Here is an 18,677-nt window from a genome sequence, read left to right as displayed (position 1 = left end):
ACTGGAAGAAGTAGCTTTTCAGACCGTGAAGAGATGAACTGATGAGCTGTAAATATCTCATATTTCAGGATACCTTTTTCACCCGTCTCGTGCTGGTCTCCCAAAACCCGAAACACCAACACTTGCAGCCAAGCCTCAGGCCGCCGCAGCACTTCCGGCCCTCGGCACAGAGGCGAGCGGTTAAGGAGGCTGCCACGCATGCGCGTCCCGGCGCAGCCTCTCCGGAGCCGCCCGCCTCGTTACGTCACCTCCAACCTCGCTCGGACGGCAACCGGCGGGAGTTTTTCAAAATGGGAGCGCGGAGGCGCCGCCCAGGCCTCGGAAGGTGCCCGAGAGACCTTTCGGTGGCTGTGCTGTCGTCGCCGGGAGCGGCGGCCTAGAGAGCCGAGCCTGATGGGCGCCAAGACCCGCTGGCTGCTTGGAGCGCTGCCTCGAAAGGACTGCGTGAAGGGAGCTAAGCCAGGGAGCACGGGCCGCGGCCTGGAAATATGGCGACCTGCATCGGGGAGAAGATCGAGGTGAAGAGGCTCGGCAGTCCTCAGTAGGGCGGGTGGGAGCCGGCGTGCCAGGACTCGAGACCCTGGCAGGAAGGGGAGAGGGTGACGCTAACGGCTGCAGGGCGGGCGCCGAAGCGCTCTGGGAGGGTCCCAACCGCCGGGGGCCCGGCTGTTTGAGGGCGGAGCGGCCCGCCCCTCGGAGACGCGGGGGCGGTGGGACAGGTGAGCGCTCGCGGCCCCGCCCTTCTGCCCCTAGACCCTGCGGCTTGTCGTCGGCGCTCCCGCCGGGGCTGCCGCGCTAGAGCAGGCAAGGCTGTCTCCCCCTTCTCCAGGGGGATGGCGGTTACCTCCGGCGGGAGCTGCGGCGGGATTCCGTTCGGGCCCATACCTCTCAGGGGTTGGCTGGAGGTGGGAGGAGGGTGCTGAGGCTACGCTGAGGTTGAGGAACCAGATCATTAGGGAGCTCTATCAAGAGACCAGCCTGGAAGCTCAGAGACCCGCAAGGCGTCAACATGTTGTCCACCCCAGACACCTGCTATATCGAGGTGTAATATCTGCTTGAATTTTGAATGCAAATTCTCCTCTCGATCTATTTTATTCTCTTTTTCCAGCCCCTTCCTATTTTCCTTGCTTTCTACTTCGAAAATCATCACACGTATTCTTTAATTTTAACTTTTAAGGATTTTAAAGTTGGAAATCTGCTTGGTAAAGGATCATTTGCTGGTGTCTATAGAGCTGAGTCCATTCACACTGGTTTGGAAGTTGCGATCAAAATGGTAAGAATATATTAATCAATTTCTCACTTCTATTTTGCAAGTAACTAGAGAGGTTTGCTACTTGAGATGTTAGAAACTACTTACCTGCCAGCCTTTTCTTTATGGTGTAAGAAACCCATTGCTTAGGCAGAAGATGGTAGTTCCAACAGTTGAACTTAAGGACCTCTTAGGAGATCCTTAACCAAGCTTAAATAAGTGTTTTATCTTTACTGATATTCATTAGATCTGGTATCTGTTCTAATTATGAATACTTGGGAGTAATTGGTAGAAATCAAAGAACAAATAAGAATTTGTTTATAATAAGAAAAATACACTTATGCATAGTTCTGTATTACACTGTAACCATTAAATACTGTTCTTGATTGTTAGAAGTCAGTCTAATAGGTGTAGCATAAGCAAATTAAGAAGCACCTAAACCAATAGGAAAAGAGAAGTTTTGTTTCAAAGCTTTGCTAAATTTTAGTTGTTGTTATTATTATAGATATGATAGTTGAGCTCTGAAATTCTTTAAGTTGGTAGAGTGTGTTAGAATGCATTGGTCAAGCTTATTGAATGTCTGCTCTGCCAAGCACTCTGCTAGGTGTGTGGAGAAAATAGACACCAGAATAATTTGATCTCAAAAAGAACTTCATAGCATTTTAAAGGACTGGCTTCAGAATATTTTAAAGTATACTTTCTCTTTTCAGAGTTAACATGACAGCTTCACATCTGAAAGTTTATCATCAACATTTAAACCTCTCGTGTTATTTTTAGATAGATAAGAAAGCCATGTACAAAGCTGGAATGGTACAGAGAGTCCAAAATGAGGTGAAAATCCATTGCCAATTGAAACATCCTTCTATCTTGGAGGTAAGATACAAATTTTATAAAAGTGGCCAAGGGCATTGAAACTTTCTGTATTATAATTTATTATGCCCTTTTACATTTCAGCTGTATAACTATTTTGAAGATAACAATTATGTATACCTAGTATTAGAAATGTGCCATAATGGAGAAATGAACAGGTATCTAAAAAACAGAAGAAAACCATTCTCAGAAAATGAAGGTAGGCTGTGCTTCTTTTTTTCTTTCTTTCTTTTTTCTTAAAAAAAAATTTTTTGGTAGATATGAATTTTACTCTTTGTAGTTTTGAAGAATGTACTATTTTATAATATTTAGTTTATAATACTTTATAATATTTAGTAAAACTGTTTCAATTATTACTTTAGGCTAGAAAAGGAGATTTTTTTTTCCCCCCCAAAAATTTAAAAAGCTGTTACTTCATATAAATAATTTCAGGCATTCAGAAGTAAAAAGTAGAAGGAGAAATTTGCTATCCATCTTTTCCCAAAACAACATTTTAAATTAAATCATTGGTCATAGTTTAATGTTTATCCTTTCAAATCTGGAAAAAGGTTTTCAGAATGCTATTGATGACTATAAAGTAGTTTCTAAGTCAAACACAAATATTTCTTGAAACTGTTTATTACAGAAAATGTCAAATAGTTAAGTTGAGAGAGTAACATATTGAGCCCCTGTGAACTTAGGGGCTTCCAAAACTATCAACTCATGGTCAAATTGTTTCATCTGTACCTTTCTTGTTCCCCCAGTTCCTCAGAGTATATTGAAGCAAATCATAGACATCTTTTTATCTTTAAATGATACAGACTTTAAAACAACAAAAAAAAAGTAAGCACAAAGTCACTATCACACCTAATAATTCCTTACTATTCATAGTCAGTTTCAGCTTCCCCAGTTTCTTTCATTTTTTTAAATAATAGATGACATCATTTACTTATTTACATATTTATTTATTTAGCTGTGTTGAGTGTTCGTTGCTGCACGCAGACTTTCTCTATTGCATTGAGCAGGGACTATTCATTGCAGTGTGTGGGCTTCTCATTGCAATGCCTTCTCCTGTTGCGGAGCACGGGCTCTAGGTGCGCAGCCTTCAGTAGTTGCAGCATATAGGCTCAGTAGTTGTGGCTCACGGGCTCTAGATTTCAGGCTCATTAGTTGTGGCGCACAGGCTTAGTTGTTCCGACCAGAGATTGAACCCGTGTTCCCTGGATTGGCAGGCGGATTCTTAACCACTGTGCCACCAGGGAAGTCCCTTCCCCAGTTTCTTATAAGTAACTTTTTTACAGTTCAGATCAGGCTCAAGTAAAGTCCATATATCATTAGACAAGTGATTGTTTTCAAATTATCTTACCCTGATAACTGAGTTTGCAGGAGAAGACTGAAAGCTAAGAAAGCTGGTTGTTGATAGGCTTTTTGTCCATTTGATTCTACATTTAACCCATTTGGAAAACAATTTGGTCATATGCGTTAAGAGTTAAGGAAATGTTCATATCCCCAGGCTGAAAATAAGAACATAATACATAATAAGAAAATAAATTCATATACATATTGATGAGTACTGGATTTTTCATAATACTGTATTATGAAAGGCCTTCTTAAATAAGGCAGAACTTGCAAAAGATAGGAAGGAAATGAATTACCAGTTTGACTAATTAAAATTAAGAATGTGTGTGAGAAAAGATACTGTCAACCAATTTAAACGTTAAAGATAGGAAGAAAATATTTGTAAAACAAATGGCTGGCCAATTAATATTTAAAATATAAGGCATGCCTAAAAAAATTGAATAGGAAAGTGGACAGGGGATATAAGCAGACTGTTCACAGAAGAGAAAGTATAATTGGCCAATGAACGTATGAAATGATGCTCAAAATCAATAGTAATCATAAGAATGCCAACTAAAATAATGAGTACCATTTTTTTTTACCCATCGGATTGAGACTACCTAATTTTACCACAAGGATGTGCTTGAAAATAACAGCCTTTTGGAGGGTGATGGGCAAGGTATTAAAATACTAAATTTTTTCTTTCAACCCAGTGATTCTACTTCTTGAATTTACCATAAAGAAGCACTCTGTATATATGCACAAGAAAACAAGCATGCACAAGAATGTTTATTGCTATATTTTTTATATTCTTGAAATGTCAGAAATGACCCAAATATCAATAGCAATTTAATAAGATGGAGATCTATGTGTACTGACATAGAAACATTTCCAAGAAATATTGTGAAGTGGCAAAAAAAGTAATAAACTATATTTTTATACCATCTTTTATTTTAAAAACATTTATTACAATGTATTTCTATAGATGTAAATGTATGTAAGCACACGGAAGAAAAGTTTAAAATAATATATATAGGACTTTCCTGTTGGTGCAGTGGTTAAGAATCCACCTGCCAATGCAGGGGACATGGATTTGAGCCCTAGTCCAGGAAGATCCCACATTCCATAGAGCAACTAAGCCCATGTGCCACAACTATTGAGCCTGCGCTCTAGGGCCCTATGCCACAACTACTGAGCGCATGTGCTGCAACTACTGAAGCCCGTGCACCTAGAGCCCATGCTCCACAACAAGAGAAGCCACCACAATGAGAAGCCTGCGCACCGCAACAAAGAGTAGCTCCCGTTCGCCACAACTAGAGAAAGCTGGTGTGCAGCAACAAAGACCCAATGCAGCCAAAAGTAAATAAATACATAAAAAATAAATCTTTTTAAAAAGTAAATAAAATAATACATATAAACTGTCAATAGTTGTTACTTTTTAGAGGGTTTGGGAGAACATCAAGGGAACTTCAGGTTGCTTTTCTTTTTTTCTCTTCTTTACAATTTGAATGTATTTATGAATTGTTTGTTTAATTATAAATATTTTCTGTTAATTTCTATGGACTTCTGGTTACCCTAGTCACTCCCAATTCCTAATAAAATTAAGCTTCCCTTAACTGTGTTTAGAAAACTCATCAATTGGAAAGGATAAAGATTAAAAGGAGGGCCTAGTTGTCTTAAAGGGAATAATTGTTAAAGAATATTTTGAAAGTAATCAGAGTGGTATTTTGGCTGGTAAAACTAAGCCACAGACCAGTTTACTAATTACAGTATTGGCATATGTACTTCAGTTTCATAATGTATTCTAAATACAGAATCTTCAGGTTTTCTAAATCTTAAGTTTTATTTTTTGCATCCTAACAGCTCGACACTTCATGCATCAGATCATCACAGGAATGTTGTATCTCCATTCTCATGGTATATTACACCGGGACCTCACACTTTCTAACCTGTTACTTACGCGTAATATGAACATCAAGATTGCCGATTTTGGGCTGGCAGCTCAATTGAAAATGCCACATGAAAAGCACTATACTTTATGTGGAACTCCTAATTATATTTCTCCAGAAATTGCAACCCGAAGTGCACATGGACTTGAATCTGATATTTGGTCCTTAGGCTGTATGTTTTATACGTTACTTATTGGGAGACCACCTTTTGACACTGACACAGTCAAGAACACATTAAATAAAGTAGTATTGGCAGATTATGAGATGCCAACCTTTTTGTCAAGAGAAGCCAAGGACCTTATTCACCAGTTACTTCGTAGAAATCCAGCAGATCGTTTAAGTCTGTCTTCAGTATTAGACCATCCTTTTATGTCCCGAAATTCTTCAACAAAAAGTAAAGATTTAGGAACTGTAGAAGACTCGATTGATAGTGGACATGCCACAATTTCTACAGCAGTTACGGCTTCTTCCAGTACCAGTATGAGTGGTAGTTTATTTGACAGAAGAAGACTTTTGATTGACCAGCCACTCCCAAATAAAATGACTGTATTTCCAAAGAATAAAAATTCAAGTGATTTTTCTTCTTCAGGAGATGGAAGCAGCCTTTATACTCAGTGGGGGAAACAAGAAGAAACCAGTAATAGTGGAAGGGGAAGAGTAATCCAAGAGGCAGAAGAAAGGCCACATTCTCGATACCTTCGTAGAGCCCATTCTTCTGATAGATCTGGCACTTCAAATAGTCAATCTCGAGCAAAAACGTATACCATGGAACGATGTTACTCAGCAGAAATGCTTTCAAAATCCAAAAGATCAGGAGTAGATGAAAATGAAGAAAGATACTCACCCACACATAGCAATGCTAATATTTTTCACTTCTTTAAAGAAAAGACGTCCAGTCGTTCTGGATCTTGTGAAAGACCTGACAACAATCAAGCACTGTAAGAATAATTCTATCAAAAGCATTTTACTTTTTGATAAACATTGTATTAGCACTAACATGAAGCTGTATCTCACTAAGGGGGGGGGTGTACATTTTTTCTAACCTTGTCAGATGTTCCTGGGGCACTTCTTAACTATGACTTCTATTTTTTAATAGGAAGAGAATCAGGATGATGATGTTGAATTATGGTTAAGAATCTCTTAAAATGAGTGTGTGTGCTCATGAATGTGTAGTATGTGTTTACTACTTGGGAGTTTTTAATGTCGTTTTTAATTTTATATGAAGCAGGTCTCCAGTGCAGTGTATCGTATATTGAACAGGTCTGATCCCTAAAGTACTCTTAACAGTAACTATATATACCCACACACAGACACACACACACAGAGAAAGAGAAGCTGAGCCTAAGTGATGAGTAATCATATTATTGACTGCTTCTCACATGAGGGTAGTTTTTTAGTGACTCGTATTTATTTTTTTCTTCTTCTGATCTTTGATTTTATGCTTAAATTACAAGAGGATAGTAGCCATATCAAAACACTGTCAGTGTCATGGGCATTTTGGCATGGGAATTTAGCTCCGTGGACACTAGTTATGCAAATGTTGGGTTTTACAGTTAATCTAAAAATTTTTAGGTATTCATATCAGAAGAGAACCCTCTTTTTAAGTATTTTATATCTTATAAAGTTATTACCTGATAATTTTTTATTAGTTTATGGGAATTTTTTTTCCTTTGTTTAGCTCCAATCATCTTTGTCCAGGAAAAAATCCTTTTCCATTTCCAGACCAGACAGCTCAGACTGAAATGGTGCAACAGTGGTTTGGGAATCTACAAATAAATGGTGAGTTTTTGATGGACTATTTAATAAAAAATTAATGACTTGGCCACTTACCATGCACTGCAATTTTCTCGTTGGGTTTTCTTAAGAAAATAATTCATTTTCAATAAACTATGTTACAATAATATAATAACTGTTAACACATTTTGAGTATTTACTGTGTCAGCCTCTGTGCTTAATGCTTAATATATATTATTAACTTATTAAATTCTCACAAAAACCATATGAGGAAGATACTATTATTAGCCCAGTCTTACAAATGAGGAAATTGTAGCACACAAAATTTAATTTGTCAAGCTGCACTGTCCCTAAATAGAAGAGACAGGAGTCTAACCTAAGCAGTCTGGCTCAGAGACTTTACTTTTAACCCTTCTGCTCTTGCAGCCTCTCTGTAATAAGTACCTACTATCGGTGCCTATAAGATAATCAAAAGATGGTTGACTTTAAGTAGAAGGTGATGTGGACAGCATAGTATACCAACAGGACCTTGCATACACTAAAGTACATAGCTACTAAAACCTAAATGTTTTTAAACAGCTGTCATCCAAGTCATTATTTTATTTACAAATATAGAGTTTGAGAGTTAAACATCCTCATTAATGAACATGACAGATTAACAGAAGGTGGGTTGGAAAATAATTATGGAAAAAAGAGAATAAAAAAGAAACATATGGGAGAAACATATGGAGAGGAGGAGACAATTTTTTACTGAGTATCATATTACCTCAGACAAAGTGCATAATTTGGCTGTAATTTAAGCAGAGACATGTTAGGTCACCTCAAGAGTCTATTTTTTTATGTATGTTAAAAGAGCCCAGAAGGGAATTAAGCTTCTCATGTATACTTGTCAAAGAAAATAATCCAAGTTTATGTTTTTTAAAACTACAGAACTGCCATGTGCTTAATCTTGCACTTCACCTTCTATTGTGTTTATAGATACTTTTATTTGGTAACATGGACATGTCTGAGGTGACCTTGTTTATAATACTCTATTAGTGCTGCTGCAATTTTAAAGTATATTATTTGATATAAGATGTTTCCTGTCAAAATGGGAGTGGGGGGGCACTTAAAAGTCATTTAAGGGGAGAACTGAGATACAGATTTTTAGAGTTTAACATTAAAAGAATTGCCTCACAGAGTTTTATATAGTCTAATAGTCTAATCATTTTAAGGGCTTTAAAAAAAAATAATGTTCCCATGTGAACTCTAAAACTATGTAAAATTTAAATGGGTAAAGTTCAACAAGAACTTTTTTTAGAAATGTGGGTCCAAATACATTTGTAATATTAAGTATTAATAATATTAAAGCTATTTCATATATTTTAGTGTGTTTTGGTTCTAGTTGCATATTTTGTAAGTAAAGATGAAATAGTCCTTAGCTTAAAGAGAGTAAATTTACATGTTATGGGAACTCCTCTCAAATTTGTATTTATTGCAGCATTGGCAGTTGCTTGTTTAGTATTAGTAGGTGACCCTAGTTGACTAGTTTTTGCTTTCACTGAAAAATTAATTTCATATTAATATCTTTTCTTTCTTAGTCTTAGACTAAAGGTATTCCTTTGCAGGCTGCCTTAAAATGTCCTTTTAAAGTCACTATTTTATTATGCCATATCTCTTCTTTTTTTTTTTTTTTTTTTTTTTGGCTGCACTGCGAGGCTTATGGAATCTTAGTTCCCTGACCAGGGACTGAACCCAGACCCTCGGCAGTGGAAGCATGGAGTCCTAATCACTGGACTGCTGGGCAATTCCCTTATGCCATATCTTAAACTGAAAAATTATAAGCTTTTTTTCTAACTAGATTTCTTTTGTTCCTCAGAGAGAAAAGAATGCTGTTGTAACCAGCATGACATTGTTTTGTGTAGACTTCACGTTTTAATTATTCACTAAATTGCCTTATTCTATGTATATTATAGCTCATTTAAGAGAAACTACTGAGCACAACAGCATTAGCCCAAACAGAGATTTCCAGGGCCATCCAGATTTGCAGGACACATCAAGAAATGCCTGGACTGATATAAGAGCCAAAAAGAGCCCTGATGCTTCTGATAATGTGCATTCTGCGAAACAGTTGAATACCATGAAATATATGACTGCACATCACTGTAAACCTGAGATAATTCAACAAGAATCTATTTTTGTCTTAGATCCTTCTTCTGAACAAAGCAAGACTAGGGGTATGGAGCCACCACTGGGGTATCAGAAACGTACATTACGAAGCATTACATCCCCTTTGACTGCTTACAGGTTAAAACCAATCAGACAGAAAACCAAAAAGGCTGTGGTATGTCTATTATTTTTCTAAATCACTGTATGATATTTTCCTGAGTATATGGTTTCTGGTATCAAACATGATATTTTTTCAGTTCCCTATAATGTCTCTCCCTGTATTTGTGATATGTGCTTAATAAACTCACTTAAAAGAAAAAAAACTGGGTGTTTATGGAAAAATAGCTATTATTTCCTTCTGGGTGTACTTTAAGGATGATGAATTGATACTAAGTTTTGAATTTTAAATTATTGATAATGAAAAACATGTAAAAGTATTACTGGCTAAATACTGTGTTAAATATTATTTCATTTACAATCCTAATCACTAAATTAATATTTAATATTATCATTTGCTTTTGTTTTCATTGTTTCTACATTTAATCTAGTCTCAAAAGGATAAACTAGAAAATATAACTTTTTTGGACATCTGAAACTATTTAAAGAAAAGGAGTATGCACAAAATTAAGTATAGGATCTTTTTTTTAATGTCATATGCATTGTGAATGATGATTTTTGTTTTTTAATTCTGTCTGCATCTGTTTATCCCTTCCTTGTTTTCCATTTTACCCAGTCTTGCCTTTATTTGGTGTGCTATTGTCTTTTCAAAACCCTTAAATTCTCCACCCTACCTTCTGCTTTCTTTCTGCTCACTGGTTATCATTTCACACTTCATTATACCTTTTTACCTTTGCTCCTTATGTTTCACAGTTGTTCTCAAATATACTTGTGGTCCAAACTATTGCAGTGAAGCAGCTATTTGATTTTTCCTTTAATTTTTGTTTCTGCCATGGTTAAGTACTTTTCTGTTAACTAATACATATGTCAGAACTGTTCTGGTAAATAAGAGAATTGTTATTGATTTTAGTTTTGTTTTTTTTTTAGGTGAGCATACTTGATTCAGAGGAGGTATGTGTGGAGCTTCTAAAGGAGTATGCATCTCAAGAATATGTGAAAGAAGTTCTTCAAATATCTAGTGATGGAAATATGGTAATGTGGATTTACTTTATTATCTTATAGCTTCGTGTCTTAAGCATTTAGCATTCTATTTGTCCTATAATGATATTTAAAAAACAATTTTTAATCACTTTTCCTGATATGATAGTGTCTCTGGAATTGAGAAACTAAAGTAGCATACTACATATATTTAAATAAATTTCTGTGGTTTAAAAAATAAAACTAGTAACAAAATGTAAACTTTAGGCTTAAGTTTAAAAAGCAAAAAAAATATTTTTAGAGAATATTTGGCATTTTCAATAAAAATAACATACATGGCAGCTCTCTTTATAATTTTAGTAACAAAATATAGTGCTCTAACTTAATGGCATATAATTAGAATTTTTAAAAATTTTTTTGGCAGATCACTATTTATTATCCAAATGATGGAAGAGGTTTTCCTCTTGTTGATAGACCGCCTTCACCTACTGACAACCTCAGTAGGTACAGTTTTGACAATTTACCAGGTATGTCAATTTACCAGAGAATAAATTTAGATAATGGATTTATATGTACATTATACATGTGGATATCATAAATTGTAAATATCTTGGCTTCAGTCAGGATGCAGGTTATATTCTTATAACTTTATATTTGGTGAGATGTCTGTACCTTACTAATCCAATGTTTAGTCATGTTCAGTGTTATAATGGTATTTTATTCTTTTTAAGTAAAAAGTAACTCTGGAATAATCTGGCACAAACATAATTTGTACATTTGTTTAGTTACAATTTGTCTAGAATCATGTTAAAAATTCAACTTTAAGTATCTGGATTTTAACTTTTGAAATCATTACTGTGCTACATAATGACCACTTGTAATTGTGGTTAACCAAATTTGACTCCCAGTTTAGCTTCTGGATATTATGAATTGGGAAATTAAGTACTGAGTAGTAAGACTTCACTAAAGTAACTTAGAAACAAATAAGAGAACCTATCTAATCTAACCCTATTAGAAATTAAAACAGGTAGACAAGGCTATTAAATACTATAAGTGACCATAGTTATAGGGAACTGCTAAAATTTACTATTGTATGCTTTACTAATATAAAAAGCACTACATTTCTTTTCCTAAAAGTCATTTGGTTCTGATATCTCAGGTAGAACTTTTTTCATTTCATTTATTAAAACTTTCCTGGAGTCATTATCTTACTTTTCATGAGGAGTTAGTGATTCAGAGAAAGAGATTTTTAAAATAATCATGATACTAGGACTTCCCTGGCACTCCATCGGTTAAGACTTCGCCTTCCAATGCAGGGGGCTCGAGTTCGATCTCTGGTCGGTGGGTTAAGACCCCACATGCCTTAAGGCCGAAAAACCAAAACACAGAACAGAAGCAATGTTGTAACAAATTCAATAAAGACTTTAAAAATGGTCCACATCAAAAAAATCTTTAAAGAAAGAAAGAAGGAAGGAAGGAGGGAGAGAGGGAGGGAGGGAAGGAAGGAAAGGAAGGGAGGGAAGAAAGGATCATGATACTAATCATCAGATTTTATTATATACTTCTTGGGAATTTTATTATACTCTCTCTAGTTTTCATTACAATAGTAGACTTAACATCTCTAAAATATTTTTATTTTGGTAATGGGATTATTAACCTTGGGTAATTGGATTATTAACTTGAATTTAACTTCAATTTTTGAGGAAGAATAGAAATAAATATTAGACTGTTATGGAATTTATGTCAATACTTTATTCCCTAATGTTAGGTAACTTTTTTTCTTTGCTCTCCCTAGAAAAGTACTGGCGAAAATATCAATATGCTTCCAGATTTGTACAGCTTGTAAGATCTAAATCTCCAAAAATCACTTATTTTACAAGATATGCTAAATGTGTTTTGATGGAGAATTCCCCTGGTGCTGATTTTGAGGTTTGGTTTTATGATGGTAAGTGCCATTTAGAAATGGTAATTTTTTCCCTTTAGTTTGTAACTTAGTAGTTGTGGATTTGTTTGTTTGTTTAATTCAACACAGTGGGTTTTTTGTTTGTCTTTTATGCATTTATTTTTTGGCCGCACAGCACGGCTTGCAGGGTTTCAGTTCCCCAACCAGAGATTGAACCCAGGCCACAGCAGTGAAAGCTCAGATCCTAACCCCTAGATCCCTAACCAGGGAACTCCCCAACACAGCGAGTTTGTGTGTGTGTGTGTGTGTGTCCATACATAAAAATTATACAGCACAGTATACTATATGTCACATGTTAATCAGAATTTATATATACTTTCTTGTTAATTTATTCTCTAATATATATATTAATTCTCTTTCCCCTTTTGGCTCCAATTTAACAACATTCTGATTGATACTATAAAAATATCGTGAAATAACCAATATCCTGTTTCTTATTAGAAACTTAAATGGACATATACCAAATTTTTAGAATAATAAATATCACAAAAGGATATGGTTGAACCAAAGAATCTTATTTTCTAAATCTATTCTAAAAAGAGTTTTTAATCTGTAAAGTTTCCTCTTTTAAGGGATACATAGTACATACACTCACACAGTACACATGATTATAGCTGTCCTTCACTTATGTTTTTGTAGTGGTTTTTTAAAAATATAAAAGTATCAAACTTAAGCCAGATATATGCAGAAAAGAAGAATGGCCTGTATTTATTGAATACTACTTTGAGAGCCTCATTTTATTAATGGCCAATAAGTGAACGTAAATGATACCTTGATCTGGGAGCCATTGTGCATGGGGGTGTAGTAATGATTATGAATCTAGGAATAGCTAAAGAAATGCTAAAGTATTTTCTGCTTAATTTTTAAGGAGCAAAGATACACAAAACAGAAGATTTAATTCAGGTGATTGAAAAGACTGGCAAATCTTACACCTTAAAAGGTGAAAGTGAAGTTAATAGCTTGAAAGAGGAAATAAAAATGTATATGAACCATGCTAAAGAGGTATGTAGCGACTTTTAGTAGGTTTTTTTTTACTAATTAATAATATTACAAATGACATAGATGAGGTAATGACAGAAAGCACTCTTTTGAAATAGGGCCACCGTATTTGTTTAGCACTGGAATCCATAATTTCAGAAGAGGAAAAGAAAAGTGGAAGTGCTTCCTTTTTCCCAATAATCATAGGAAGGTAAATGTTTGAAAATTTATTAAATATGGCTAAAATGTGTAGAAATCTTTTTTTAAAAAAACAGTTTAGTGTTTACATTATGAACATTCTTTTGTTTTCTGTAATTTGAAAGCTTTAAGGGAATATATTTGACATGTCTTTCTCCTTCAGAAAACCTAGTAGTACTAGTTCACCTAAGGCCTTAACACCTCCTCCTTCTGTGGATCCAAACTACCCAATGAGAGAGACACCATCTCTGAATAGAATGGTCATAAATAGTGCTGCCTCTCCAAAACAGGCACCGATACTTAGTCCTTCTGTAAGTAAATATATGTTACTCCTGTACTTTAAACTCTTCAGTGATTACGTAATGTCCTTGATGTAAAACTAAAACACCTTACTGTGACCTTACTATCACTTACCTACTTTTCCAGCCTTATCCTGAGCTACTTTACCCCACACTCTCTGTGCCTAGTTCTTTGATTAAGCCAAACTCTCAGGGCCTTTTCACATATTGTTCACTTGACATGGTACCCTTTTCCTGAACGCCTTAATGGCTGATTGTTTCTCGTCCTTCAGGCCTCAGTTGAAATATTAGCTCAGGTCTAACCTGACTCCTCTGTGGAAAACCTAAATATATTAACATTTATATTGTTTTATTTTTACTAGTAAAATATCATGATAGGATCATGGTTAAATAAATTTATATTTTTACTCAATGAACTATCATGCCAATGAAGACTATATAGCATTATAGTAAAATGCAAGATTAAAGAAATAGATCTCTGTGTGTATGTGTGTGTAAGCATGTACCCACATACTATACTCACATACATACTATAATTGCAGCTATGAAAATTTTACCTTGGGGGAAAAAAAGACAATGGAAATCTAGCAACATGAAAACAGCAATTGTGTGATTTTTTTTTTTCCTATTCTATACTTTTCCAGTTTTCTGTAATGTGATTATATTTTTTAAATTGTTTCTTAAAAATTAATTTAATGAAAATCCAGTCATCGTGTACTTTTGCTGAAGTTGGTTTATGAGAGTGCTGAGGAATAATATCTTCCTTTTACTGTTTGTAGATGGTTACAAATGAAGGACTTGGCCTTACAGGTGCAGCTTCTGGAACTAACAGCTCTCCTAGTAGTCTAAAAGATTGTCTCCCTAAATCAGCACAACTTTTGAAGTCTGTTTTTGTGAAAAATGTTGGTTGGGCTACACAGGTGAGAAGTTTTTAGGAAAGTGAATTTTCTAAGTATGAAGTAATTTGGTTTCCACAGTGATTAGACAGTTACCAAAAATATATATAAATCAAAGATTTCTCTTTGCAAGAAAGTTTTTACACCTTTTTTTGCATTGGGTGTATCATTAATAATTTTCATTTTTTATTTGTATATAGTTGGAAAACTAGATATTGTTGATAACAAATTGCCTGCCTAGGTCACCTAGGCCTGCTTTTTTCATTTGTTTTTAAAGTAGAGATCATGATAATGGCTTAACATTAGGTGCAGAGAATGTAAGTTTGTTTTAGAACGTATTGGTAATCTATATTACTAGAGTAACTTTAATTTGGCAGAAAATTATTTTTGCATTTAAAAGTTCGGTCTACATTGAGTTTCAAACTTAGAAGAATTTTATGTAGGTGTAAATCTATATTTGTACATTATCTGAAAGCTTGGATTTGGGAGACTTTTGAGAATAGCACATGTGATGTTTACTTAGCAGCAAAGCTTAGTCCTTTATGGGGTTAGGAAATAAAGGGAAAGGAACTCAGCATTTGTTGAGTACCTGCTATGTGGTACCATGTTTTCCACATACACTGTCTCATTATTTCCCAAAATAAAACCTAGTAAAGTTGATGTTATCTCCTTTCATAGATAGTAAAATTATGGCTCATAATGGATGGTTGCCTTGCACATTCCTACTAGTTAGTTTGTAGAATCTGGATGTAAACTCAGGTCTATTTGATTCCAATGTCCATGTCTTCTCTGTACTCTGTTTGGAGTGGCACATTGTAAATATCAGTGACTGAAGGAACAAATTTCAAAAGCAAAGATGTAACATTCTCAGGCAGAATAGAAACTCTTGTGGCCTAAGAACAAGGAATAGAGGGAAATCCTAATTTAAGAAAGTGTTGCTTGGTTATTTCCTAAATCTGTTCTTGGTTAGAAATATTATGGGAAAGGAAAAAAAAAAAAAAAAAACTTGCTCAGATATCCTAGTGGAAAATGAATGGGAAACAGAATTTATGTAGATTAATTTTATTTATGATGTTCCATCTATTAAAGGAATGATCTGAAAAAGATATTAATATTCTCAAATATTACTGCCATCACAGCCCCCAATTTGTAGTTACCTGAATGGGTGGTTTTGTTTTTTTTTTAAAGTATCTGAAAACCTGTTAAACATGAGTACCTTTTAAGACCTTCATATCCTCTACTGTATAGTAATTTTGCATGCTTATTACTTTTCTAGTTAACTAGTGGAGCTGTGTGGGTTCAGTTTAATGATGGGTCCCAGTTGGTCGTGCAAGCAGGAGTGTCTTCTATTAGTTATACATCACCAGATGGTCAGACAACTAGGTAAGTTCTTAAAATACTGGTTGAGATTCAGCTCTTTGCTCTAATTTTGTTTTCTCTATATGATGAAATAAATGACTTAATAAATTTACTATTTTCATGGTGACAAAGTTCATATTATTCCTTTAGTTTAACTAGGTTGGCCCTTTTCAGAAGTAATGGACGTCTAAGTTCAAAATAATGTACAGTTTACATAAAAGAACATAGAAACAAGGAATCTTTCTTTTAGAAGATAACCAGATTATTTTTCCCAAATGAAAGGCTGTATCCCCTGGTCTAATGTAAAGTGATTAATGTTTAAAAGACTTTTTTTTGAATGTATATATTCATTCTAAGTGAGGGTGTGTGCCAGGCTAATAGGTATGCCTCCAAGGAGGATCTGGCCATAGCAAGAATAAGCAGTGGTTTGGTTTCCACATTTCAAACCATAACTTAACTAAACAGAGGTAGGGTGTTGACGATACCAGTACAGACACGCTACTTTTTGAAAAGTGCTTATTGTAGAGAAAATACTTGGGACAAATATAAATTGGGGATATCTACCAACTGTTTTTGTGTGTATATATGTAGTGCCATCATTTAAAGAACTCATATAGTGAGAGGTTTTGTTAAATCAACTCTTTCAAAGCTCCAGAAAGTGGAAAGATACAGATATAAAATGGGTAGAACCCATGTTCAGATGATAAAAGTTCAGATTTTACTTGTCATGGTCATTTGAAAATTAATATTTAATAGAAATGTATTTATAATATGTTTAGCTTAGTATTTTATTTTTCTTTCTTCTCTTTCTTTCTTGTCTGAGTTGGGTCTTCATTGCTGTGTGCAGGCTTTCTCTAGTTGCAGAGAGCGAGTCTACTCTTCATTGCGGTGCTAGGGACTCTCAGTGCAATGGCTTCTCTTGTTACGGAGCATGGGCTCTAGACACAGGTTTCAGTAGTTGTGGCATGCAGCCTCATTAGTTGTGGCTCACTGGCTCAGTGGTTGAGGCGCACAGGCTTAGTTGCTCCGCAGCATGTGGGATCTTCCCGGACCAGGGATCAAACCCATGTCCCCTGCATTGGTAGGCAGATTCTTAACCACTGCACCACCAGGGAAGTCCCTAGTATTTTCTTTAGGGCTTTCAATTTAATGAGGAATCCAGATTTTCAGCTTGCTTTAGAAATTATAAAGTCCATTCAAGTTTTTTGATCTAATTTTCTTTTTATTATTTAAATACATTTAGAAATTGGTCTATTTTAAAAGGAAACAGGGACTTTCCTGGTGGTCCAGTGGTTAAGACTTCACCTTCCAATGTAGGGGGTGTGGGTTCAATCCCTGCTGGGCGAGCTGGGATCCTACATGCCTCGAGGCCAAAGAACCAAAACATATAACAAAAGCAGTATTGTAGCAAATTCAATAAAAACTTAAAAAAAATGGTCCACATCAAAAAAATCTCAAAAAAAAATAAAATAAAAGGAGGACTTCCCTGGTGACACAGTGGTTAAGAATCTGCCTGCCAATGCAGGGGACGTGAGTTCACATATCGAGGAGCAGGTAAGCCTATTGCACCACAACCACTAAGTCTGTGCTCTAGAACCTGCAAGCCACAGCTACTGAAGCCCATGCACCTAGAAGCCCGTGCTCCACAAGAGAAGCCACCTCAGTGAGAAGCCAGTGCACCACAACAAAGAGTAGCCCCCACTCGCTACAACTAGAGAAAGCCCATGCGTAGCAACAAAGACCCAACACAGCCAATAAATAAATAAATAATTCTAAAAAATAATAAAAATAAAAGGAAACAAATTGAGTATGCTTAAGTATTTAATAAATTTGGATAATCTTTCTGAAATGCCTTTTGCCATTGAAGAATTACTGGAAAGTATAATATGCCTTTGGTACTCATACAAACCAAATGACTAAGTTATGATTTTATCTTTTTTCTCTTTTGTTTCACTTAGGTACAGAGAAAATGAAAAATTACCAGAATACATCAAACAGAAATTACAGTGTCTTTCTTCCATTCTTTTGATGTTTTCTAATCCAACTCCTAGTTTTCATTGATTAAAGCTCCTTTTAGGTATATAAGTTTAATAAATAACATTTTTGTTGGCTTTCAAGTAAAATGACTTTTATTTTAAAAAACTTCTTCAGAAAGCCTTTCTATAAAAGAGAATTTTAATCTATACCATAACAGATGTATTCTGATGAGAGAACAAAGCAGAATGAAATTTGAGTCACTTACAAAATGTAGTGGTCGTAGACTAAAATAGGACACCTAAATTTACTCTTAGAACATATACCCCTAAAATTACTGTGTTCAATAATTTGTATTGAACAATCTCTTAAAGCAAAAATATAAATGGTATGTGGTATATTTGTGCTGTTGTTGTTTTCCTTACTTCTTAGACATGTTAAGAATCATGGAGTTTCTGAATTTTGAACATGTAAATAATGTGTATTTATGTTATAAGTAACATATGTAAACATGTAATTTGTTTTATATTTATTTTTGTAGCACAAGTTTGTGATGAAACATTTCCACAAATGCATTTTATTAAAAAATAATAAATACAGTGATAAGTTACTTTTTTTGATTTATTTATTTAATTTAAAATACGTTAC

At 35.1% G+C, this 18,677-nt stretch overlaps 1 protein-coding gene across 3 annotated transcripts; it reads left to right on the top strand.

Moving 5' to 3' along the window:
- The first annotated feature begins 267 nt into the window (after positions 1-267).
- PLK4 (polo like kinase 4) lies at positions 268-18,626 on the top strand. 3 transcript variants are annotated; one of them, XM_057706778.1, is made up of 16 exons: positions 268-518; positions 1,178-1,273; positions 2,027-2,122; positions 2,204-2,318; positions 5,300-6,323; positions 7,064-7,164; positions 9,306-9,442; positions 10,312-10,416; positions 10,787-10,889; positions 12,158-12,307; positions 13,194-13,327; positions 13,423-13,514; positions 13,665-13,812; positions 14,580-14,720; positions 15,973-16,079; positions 18,014-18,626. In XM_057706778.1, the coding sequence occupies exons 1-16, from the start codon at positions 489-491 to the stop codon at positions 18,114-18,116; spliced, it is 2,682 nt and encodes an 893-aa protein (XP_057562761.1). In that variant the 5' UTR covers positions 268-488; the 3' UTR covers positions 18,117-18,626. The 3 variants fall into 3 exon arrangements, with proteins under 3 accessions (XP_057562761.1, XP_057562762.1, XP_057562759.1); XM_057706779.1 differs by lacking the exon at positions 268-518 and adding an exon at positions 587-719; XM_057706776.1 differs by lacking the exon at positions 268-518 and adding an exon at positions 812-1,042.
- Positions 18,627-18,677: the final 51 nt, after the last annotated feature.

Source organism: Hippopotamus amphibius, chromosome 13 (assembly GCF_030028045.1).
Source record: "Hippopotamus amphibius kiboko isolate mHipAmp2 chromosome 13, mHipAmp2.hap2, whole genome shotgun sequence".
Lineage (NCBI taxonomy): Eukaryota > Metazoa > Chordata > Mammalia > Artiodactyla > Hippopotamidae > Hippopotamus > Hippopotamus amphibius.
The sequence above is the reverse complement of the archived record's forward strand: the minus strand, read 5'-3'. Positions and strand labels throughout refer to the sequence as shown.